This window comes from Phodopus roborovskii, unplaced genomic scaffold (assembly GCF_943737965.1).
Source record: "Phodopus roborovskii unplaced genomic scaffold, PHOROB, whole genome shotgun sequence".
NCBI lineage: Eukaryota > Metazoa > Chordata > Mammalia > Rodentia > Cricetidae > Phodopus > Phodopus roborovskii.
Window position 1 is genome coordinate 16,009,022 of NW_026126480.1, and position 9,618 is coordinate 16,018,639.

The 9,618-nt window shown below is 39.8% G+C and overlaps 1 protein-coding gene across 1 annotated transcript; it reads right to left on the bottom strand.

Annotated features, from left to right (window-relative positions):
* On the bottom strand, positions 1–942 carry LOC127227680 (olfactory receptor 56A4). The gene has a single exon (XM_051192035.1). It carries the CDS (start codon positions 940–942, stop codon positions 1–3), a length of 942 nt encoding a protein of 313 aa, XP_051047992.1.
* Positions 943–9,618: the final 8,676 nt, after the last annotated feature.

Genomic DNA, 9,618 nt, shown 5'->3' on the forward strand with positions numbered 1-9,618 from the left:
TTACAACCTCTTCAGCAAGTTCTGGATTCCCTGCTTGATCTCTTTGGTTCTTACTCCATATACAATGGGGTTCAGAGCTGGGGGGATGAGGTGATGCAGGATGTTGAGCAGGATGGGGACATCTGGGGGAATCCTCTCCCTGGCCAGGTTAGTGATGACCAGCACTAGCAGGACTGTGCTGAAGAAGAGGATGAGGATGAAGTGGGAGCCGCATGTGCTCAGGGCCTTGGCTATAGCTCCCTCAGCTTTAATCCGGAGCACGACATTGAAGATAAAAGAGTAAGAGAGAACAATGAGGATGAGATCAGAGCCCAGCAGGGTCCAACCTGCAACAAGCTGGTAGAGTTTATTGAAGGTGATGTCATCACAAGAGAGTTTGGACACAGATAGGTTGGTGCAAATGCAGTTCTTGATGATGCTCTGAGCACAGTACTTCAGTCTGGCAGAAAGGATGGGTACAGGGAGAGAAAAGAGGGCATTCCGGCTTATAATGAAGATGGCAGCCCGAGCCACAAACTGGTCAGTGATGATGGATGGGTACTGCAGAGGCTTGCAGATAGCCACATAGCGATCATAGGCCATGACCATGAAGGTACAGGACTCCATCGTCAGGAAACTGTTCATGACAAACATCTGGAGGAAGCAGCCAGAGAAGCTGATGGATTTGCTGTCAAACCAGAAGATGGCCAGGACTTTAGGTATGACAGTGAGGCAGAGCACAATGTCCAGCATGGAGAGGAGGCTGAGCAGGTAGTACATGGGCTCATGCAGAGAGGCCTCCATCCAGATGGTGATGAGAAGGGTGGCATTGGCCCCCATGGCCAGGAGGAACAGGAGGCTGAGGGGCAGGGAGAGCCAATGCTGCCAGGTCTGGTAGTTAGGGAAGCAGATGAGAAGGAATTCAGAGATCACAGCTTCAGAGTTGTTGCTGGATGATGCCATGGAAGAAATGCCAATCAAGCTAGAAGTCCAGAGACTTGTATACTGAAGGAAGCGAATGAACACAGAAAAGATATGTTCTAGAGGGTGTAGAGCTCAAGTTTCCATTATACTTGAACCTGTACCAGTGAAGTTTTGAAATCACCATCATTATCACTATCATCTGTCAAAAAGCACTGTGCTGAATATTTTATATTAATTACAATAATTTCCTTCTTTTAAAAATTACTGAGGGGGATGGGGTGATGGCTGTCAGTGAAAGGTATCCAAAATCAACCTGGGCTTCCACAAGCATACACATGGGCAAGCACATTGGTGCACACATACACACATGCATGCATTAAAAAAAAAGTTTTTTTTAAAAGAAAGGCTTCAAGCATTCATTATTCTGCCCATCCCTATTGATCAATATCATTGGCCAAGGTAATGTGAGCCAAACTGAAGAAATAGAAAGCAAAGTCCTCAATGGCAGAAAGAATGCAATTTTCATTAGAAATGGTGATAGGGGGAAATAAGGAGTTTTTAAGACAAAAAAATTAACTTGTTATGGGCAGAGGGAGAATTTTTTTGTCTTTTTATTGACGATATTTTTGATATATATTCTGATCATGGTTTCACATCCCCCAACTCCTCCTAGATCCTAGCCCACATTCCTACCCACCCCAATCCACACCCTTTCTTTTTCTATTTGTATCTCTTGTTAGAAAACAGTCAACTAAAATAACAAAAAAACAAGAGAGTAGGACAAAAATCAACAAACAGGAAAAAAAAAAAAAAAAAGAGCCAATTCAAAAGCACAAGATACACATACTGATGTAGAGACACACACATTTGCCCACAGAGAAATCCCATAAAAACACAAAATCCTTCTCCTATCTTTCTCTCCCTGACTCCCCTGTTCCCAATTTGCTCAGGAGATCTTGTCCCTTTCCCCTTTTGTGGGGGACCATGTATGTCTCTCTTATGGTCATCCTTGTTTGGCAGTGTGGATTGTAGGCTGGAGATCCTTTGCTTTATATATAAAATCCATATATGAGTGAGTACATACCATGTTTGTCTTTTTCACTGAGTTACCTCACTCAGGATGGTTTCTTCAAGGTCCATCCATTTGCCTTCGAATTTCAAGAATCGATTGTTTTTTGTTTGCTTGTTTGTTTGCTTCTGCTGAGTAGTACTCCATTGTGTAAATGTACCACATTTTCTTCATCCATTCTTCAGTTGAAGGGCATCTAGGTGGCTTCCATGTTCTTGCTATTACAAATAGTGCTGCTATGAACATAGCTGAAATAGATGTCTTTGTTGCATGAATGTGTATCTTTTGGATATATACCTAAGAGTGAAATTGCTGGATCTTGTGGTAGATTGATTATCATTTTCCTGAGGAACAACCATACTGATTTCCAAAGTAGCTGTGCAAGTTTGCACTCTCACTAGCAATGGAGGAGTATTCTTTTTTCTCCACATCCTCTCCAGCATAGACTGTCATTGGTGTTTTTATTTTAGCCTTTCTGACAGAGGTAAGATGGTATCTCAGAGTTGTTTTGATTTGCATTTCTCTGATGTCTAAGGATATTGAGCACATTCTTAAGTGTCTCTCAGCCATTTTAGATTCCTCTATTGAGAATTGTCTATTCAGTTTAGCACCCCACTTTTTAATTGGATTATTTGGTGTTTTGGAGAAGGGGAAAAGAAGAAGGGAGAGGGGAACATGAGGGAGCAAGAAGATTGAGTTGGGGGATGGAAAGAAGAGAGCAAGAAAAGGGATACCTTAATAGATGGAGTCATTATAGGTTTAAAGAGAAATCTGTAGGGTATTGTACAGAGATCTACAAGGATGACCACAGCTAACAATCTACACAATAGTGGAGAGACTATCTTAAATGCCCTTCTGTGACACTGAGATACCTTATCCTAGACCCTTCATCCAGTAGCTAACAGAAGCAGAGGCAGACACTTATAGCTGAACACTGAGCTGAACTATTGGAATCCAGTTGCAGAAAGGAAGAATTGATGAGCAAAGGGGTCAAGAACAAACTGGAGAAACCCAGAGAAAAAGCTGACTTGAACAAGGGGGAGCTCATGGACCCCAGACTGATAGCTGGGAAACCAGCAAAGGACTGACCCAGACCTCCTGAACGTGGGTTTCAGTTAGGAGGCCTGGCAGTCTATGGAACCTTCCAAATGGGAACTAGGATGTATCCCTAGTACACAAAAGGACTTCGGGAGCCCATTTCCCATTGAGGGATACTCCCTTAGCCTAGAGACACAGAGAAGGGCCTAGGCTCTACCCCAAATGACTTGACAGATTTTGATGATCCCTCGTGGATGGCCTTACCCTCCCTGGAGAGTAGAGGGGGAATGGGATGGGGAGGGGGTTCTGTGGGGTCTGTGAGGGCCATGGGAGGAAGGAAGGGAGAGGGAACAGGGATCAATATGTAAAATAAATTTTAAAAATAAATGAAAATTAAAATTAAAAAAAGAAATTGCTGTGACAGACTTTGATGATCCTGCATGGAAGGTCTTACCCTCTCTGGGAAGTGGAAGGGGAGTGTGATGGGGGTCGGTGGGATCATGGGAGGATAGGAGGGAGAGGGAACTGGGACTGATATGTAAAACAAAGTTGTTTCTAATTTAAATAAAAATTTATAAATAAAAAACACAAAATCCTAAGAAATATACATAGCATCCATTTTCCAACAGTCCTTCAAACTGTAATATATGTGGAAATGAGAAAATTCAAGCTGTCAAATGAAAATGTGCTTCTTATTGTACTGGAAGAAATTAAACAAAGAAGTATTAGCATGCACTATGGTGGCAGGAAAACAAAACACTTTTAAAGTCTTAATTCTAGACTAAGAATTTTCAAGTGGGGTTGATAACTGTGATGTCAGAGGAGAAGGATATGTCGCAGGACATAGCACTGGAGAACACTGGAAAAGACCCTTCTGTAGAACCATCAACAGTGACAGGTACAGAGTGTGAGAACTATTCACATGACAATGCTGTGGCCTTCTGTTAGGCATGTGGGTAATGTGACAATACAGAATAAAATAGCAAGAACTTAGATCTCCCAGAGAAGAAATGTGGCTATGTGGGACACCAGCAACAGTACCATTTTCATGTAGTCGGATAAAAGACAGTGTCAACTGGATAGAAACGACCCCATATTAGTTTCTCTTTTTTATTCCACCCTTCAAAACATCTTTTATCTTAAATCTTTCAGGAATGCACTCTCTGTATCTAGTTATGGGTCTCATAATGACTTTTCATCCAAGTGGAGAAATGCGGTTCTTTGACCAAAGCCATCCTGACACTCTCTTCTCACTCCACAGTAAAGCTTTGCTAGTATGGACAGAAACTATCCAGTACCCCTAAACCATTGGAAAAAAGACACTGGCTGCACTTAGTACTGCCAAAAGCCAAGGTCATTTTGAACATATTCCATCATCCCGTCAAGAATTAGGTCTCACTTTATAACCCATGGTATGGAAGTGCATGCATTCTCTTAGCTGGGCAAACAGTTATACTGTAGTTGTGATACAACACATGTGGCTTTTGTTTGAACTGCACATACCCACTGTACAGCCACTCGAGAGTATCGTGGTTAGCTTGCAGCTACTGCCATCTGCATTTATTACTATTTATTGCACATTCTTTTCCCTGGAAATGAAAGAGAAACGTTTTTCTTGTTGCATTGATTACATTTTATAAATTTGCTTAGCTGGAAAGTTTGGGAAAAGAGGCCTGTTTGTCAATTGTACAACCGATTGTGAAGCTTAGTGCGAATATTTTTACATCTGTATTAGACATTTTCTTTGCAAATCTATTGTTCGATTGAAATGTAAATGAAATTAAAGATGGTGTACACCCATCATGTAAAAAGCAGGCACCATCTCTAAGATGGATTTAATGCTCATTTTTAAGGCATATACTCAGCTTCTATTTAAAACTATAAAGTAATTCTGTACAATGAAATGGGGAATATATATGGGAATAAATTCTTTTCCATTTATTTCAAGTTGAATTTCCAAATTGTAATGTTTCCCTTTGTGCTATAGGAATAGGATTAAATGGGGGGGGGAAGGCTAGAACTTATAAGACCTGTATATGGGGGGGAGGGCAGAGATGGAGCAATGAGGGTTGTGATGATAGTGAATAGCAAAGAGTGAATTCTGTTGTGTTTTTGCTGTAGCACCGAAGTGAAGAGATATTAGCTTTGGCTGTTCACAAAATAGAGCATCATGATTTTCAGTGTTTGAGAGAAAACTGATGGAAAAAGTTTGCAGTACTTGACATGTATTTGCATGCACAAAATAAAATTATTTGTCCACCTTAAAAAAAAAGATTAGCAATATGCACGATATGCACATAAAAGAAGACAGTTTTTTTCTAATTTCCCTTTTTTCTTTGTTTAAATTTGATGGGTTAAATTTTCAGAACCTAATTTTTACTCCCCAAAATACAAGGAAATTGTCTTTAAAAATTAAATATACAAATGCCTAATAGATAAGAGATAAGTCCTGTAAATGCTAAGTAATGATTATTAGGCAAAAACTGTGAGTTTATCCTTTTGCAATTAAAAATTAATTAATTGCCAAAAAGATAAGATATTCCCAGATTTCATTTATTTACAGTAATAAGTGTAAGAAATGAAATCTGATTGTTCAAAGGGGCTTCAATCTAGTTTTGGTCTAACTACAAATGAACAGCAAACACTAGACCCTAGCTAACTAGCTAAGCTAACTAGCTTATACCTTCTAGTTAAGCTCTTCCCCCACCCAAACTCTGCTAGCTTGTTACAGCCCCCACCCTAAAACAAAAAGTTTAGAGTAAAAAATTTTATCGACAGCCAAACTTGTCCAACAACCTGCAGACTTGAGGGTATGTGCCTGATAGACTTTAAAATTGGAATGAAATATAAAACCAAAACCATCTGCGTTTTTTGTTAGAACAAGGAAAGCATATGACCTATATGGAGTATAAAACTGTATCCTTCTCGTTGTTCACTAATGAGGAAAGGGAGGCAGAGTCATGAGGACCAGGGTTATATTGTCCTCACACTCTTGCCCTCTGAGGCTAACGTACAGCATGGCAAATTTGTAAAATAAGCTGCTCACCTTTGCTACTCTTAGTCTGCAGTGATCTTATTATGAAGTGAGATCTTTATTTTTGGTATTTATTACAATGCAGTTAAAACAGAAATTCAATTTACTTATTCTTCTATCATAAGAATGTTCCTGTGGTTCACTATTGTTGAAAACGTGGGCTTTGATAGTTTTTTGTTGTTGTTGTTTGTTTTTGTTTTGTTTTGTTTTTGTGGACCACTATTTTTGTTTACCTGTGAGTAAATGATAACCAATTAACCAAGCTCTGAGGAGGATAATAGTGATGACAAGAGGCAAAGTATCCCTGGCTTTCAAAACTCAGATTAGATTAAATTACATATCTTAAGGAAATATATACATTGTAGGGCTTTATGACAAAGCAAAGACTGAAGGGTTAAAAGTGGAGACTTCCTTTTTTTTAACCTATATTTGCACATGCAAGCATTAAAATGACTGTAAGAGTGAATCTAAGAGATAAGATGGATGGGAAATATGCCTATATTTTCTAAGGTTTTTCCCTTCCACTGACCTCAAGTATGATTGCTTAGAGAAACTTGATTAGTTTGAGTAAGTGAAAAAAAACAGTGTGTTCCAGGTCCTGAGTCTAAACAGTGTAAGCATCCTAAAATACAGCAAAAGCTGCTGTCTTCAGGGAGCTTACTTAATGAAGAAACTGGACCTGTAAGCATTCATATTGCAGTAGAGATGCAGTAGAGATGCTAGAATGGGAACTATTAAACCATGGCAGAGAAAGATCACTGAACCAATGTGATGTGCTTTAAAAACTGGTTTCAAACAGATATACATTCCTATTCTGACTCACACACAATATATGATTCCTAAAGGATAAAGTCTTGGTATTCAGCTATCTTATTTGCAAAGTAGAGCAAAAAATGCTTCCCCATAAGGAGGGAAAGGGGGAGTGATTTACTGAGATCTTATTCAGTCAGGAGATGCAAGTTAGGACCATCAGAGTAGAATGCAAAAAGAAGGGAAGTGAGGGCTGTGCTTTTAAGAATGGCAAGAACAGAAACACCTACCTAGTGGATGCTGAGTAATGATGAAGGCACTGGGATCTGGTTGTGCTAAATTCTGTGGGGGAAATGACTAAGTAGACTCTCTAGTAGTGGCAGCTTTGGGGGATGCCCAGAAGTCATTCTAAAGTTGCTCATAGATACTATAGAGAATCATGGGATGTTTGAAAAGGGAATTGATAAGCTATGGGTTTTACTTCAGCCCATTCAGAATCCTATACACCTGGGCTGGAGAGATGGCTCAGCCGTTAAAGGCTAGGCTCCCGACCAAAAATATAAGACTCCTATACACTGAATGGTGTATAAACCACAAATGATAATTACTAACAGTATGGAAATTAGTATATTTAAGATTAAGGTACCAGAAAATTCAGCCTCTGAAGTGAGTGAGGTCCCATTCCCTAAAGCACAGAAGATGCCTCTCTCAGTGTCCTCACATGGTAGGGCTGAGCTTACATGAATGTTGAATTCACCAGTCACAGAAGACTCAGCTTTATCTTAAGGAAATCACTGTCACATCAGTGTGCCTTGCACCATCATGTAGGGGCCTTGGCCAGGTTGGCACCTACACTCCAAGACCTATTGAAAGAATTCTACTTCCTTTCATACCAACCTCTTAGACTCCCATTCACTCCTCAGTGTCTCCTTTGTGTGGATTCCCTGCCACACCTGAGACTTGCCAACTTCAGAGAAACCACTGTCACTGCTCCTGGCAACTGGCTGCAACATAGTAGAGGCTCCTCTGTGTATCTTTTCTCCCTGTTGGTCATGGAGTGAGTGCACTTATTAGCTAACATAAAGTGGCCCTGTGGTCCATTTCCCAAGGGAAAAGATTACAAAATGCACTGCAATTTTTATAAAAGGTCACAAAGAGCAGTAGCACCTGCAGAGTCTAAATAAATAAAGATGTTAAAGAAGGTAAAATGTGCCAGAAACAGATATAAACATATTGTGCAGGTCCACTTCATGGGTAGAATCTAAAAGCATTGAATTCATGGAAGCAGACAATAAAGCAGTAGTTACGAGAGGGTGGAAAATGGGGGAAATAGGGAGATGGAGTTTGAAGGGTCCAAGGGCTCAGTAAGGAAGGATGAGAAAGCCCCAGAGTTCAACACATAGCACTTAGACTTAGAATTCTTCACATTTTCTATGCCAATGCTTGCTTGGTTTCTTCCTTCCTCCTTTCCTTTCTTCCTTCCTTTATTTCTTCCTTCCTTTCCTTTCCTGTTTTTTTGTTTTGTTTTGTTTTTTTTCAGTGCCTCATACCACAGTCACACTCCTGGCTCAGTCTCCTGAGAATTACAGATGTAAATCATTTCCACAAACTAAGTATTCTACACACACACACACACACACACACACACACACACACGTACATACACATATGCTCATACATGCAAATTCCCTGGAAACTGTGGAAAGATGTGTATATAGGTTATCTCAAAGTTAGTACTCAGTTTAGTGGGCATAACTATCAAAAAAATCACATTATACACCCATGTAAATTATATGCTACTCTTTTGGCTATGCTCGAGGTTAAAGTCAGAACCACATGGATAGTAGGCACTGAGCTACACCCTCAATCCTAAATATGTATAATTTACACTTAAGGCTTACAAAAGACAGAGAAGGGATAAACTGAGGGAGGATAACAATGAAGGAAAGGGAAGAACAAAGATATTAAGTGATTGTAGTTGAAGATAGTTGATATTTTCATACATATAACTGAATAAAAATAAAAGCATTCATTTATATGTGTGAAGCAAATTGAAACATGGATAATTTAAATGGCCTTTCCAATTAAAAAATCAGGTGGAGACCCACAGCCAAACATTAGGGAGAGTTCCTGCAGAAGAGGGGAAAAAGGATTGTAGAAGCCAAAGGTATCAAGGACACCACAAGAAAATTCACAGAATCAACTAAGCTGGGCTCATAGGGGCTTACAGAGACTGAAACAACCTGGAGTCTGCATGGGAATGACCTAGGTACTTTGCATATATGTTTCAGGAGTGTATCTTGGTCCTCTTGGGAGACTCCTAAAAATCAGAACATGGGCTGTATCTTACTCTTTACTGGCTTTTGGGACTCTATTCCTCATACTAGGTCACCTTGCACAGCCTTAAAACATGGGGAGGTGCTTAGTCTTACTGCAACTTGATATGCCTTATGTTGTTGATACTCACAGGAGATCTGCCTTCTCCTAAACAGAAACAAAGGAGGAGTGGATTGGGAAGGAATGAGAATAGTAGGGGGTAAGGGATTGAGAAACTGGGAAGAGGGAAGGGAAAGTATAAAAGAAATAAATAACTTCATTTCTTTAAAAAACCATACAAGAGACATAGCCAAGGTATGGAACCTCAACTCCAAGATTCACTATGGCAACAGTGAATTTAGGGTGGTATTTTCATGAGAGCACTTAAGCAGAATTCAGTCAATCATTCTGTAAAGAAGAGGAATATTCCATTGTGTAGATGTGCCACATCTTCATTAACCATTCTTCAATTGAGGGGCATCTAGGTTGCTTCCAGGTTCTTGCTATT

Bases quoted from the DNA above. Each gene is read 5' to 3' on its own strand.
- LOC127227680 (XM_051192035.1), bottom strand. From the start codon at position 942: ATGGCATCATCCAGCAACAACTCTGAAGCTGTGATCTCTGAATTCCTT.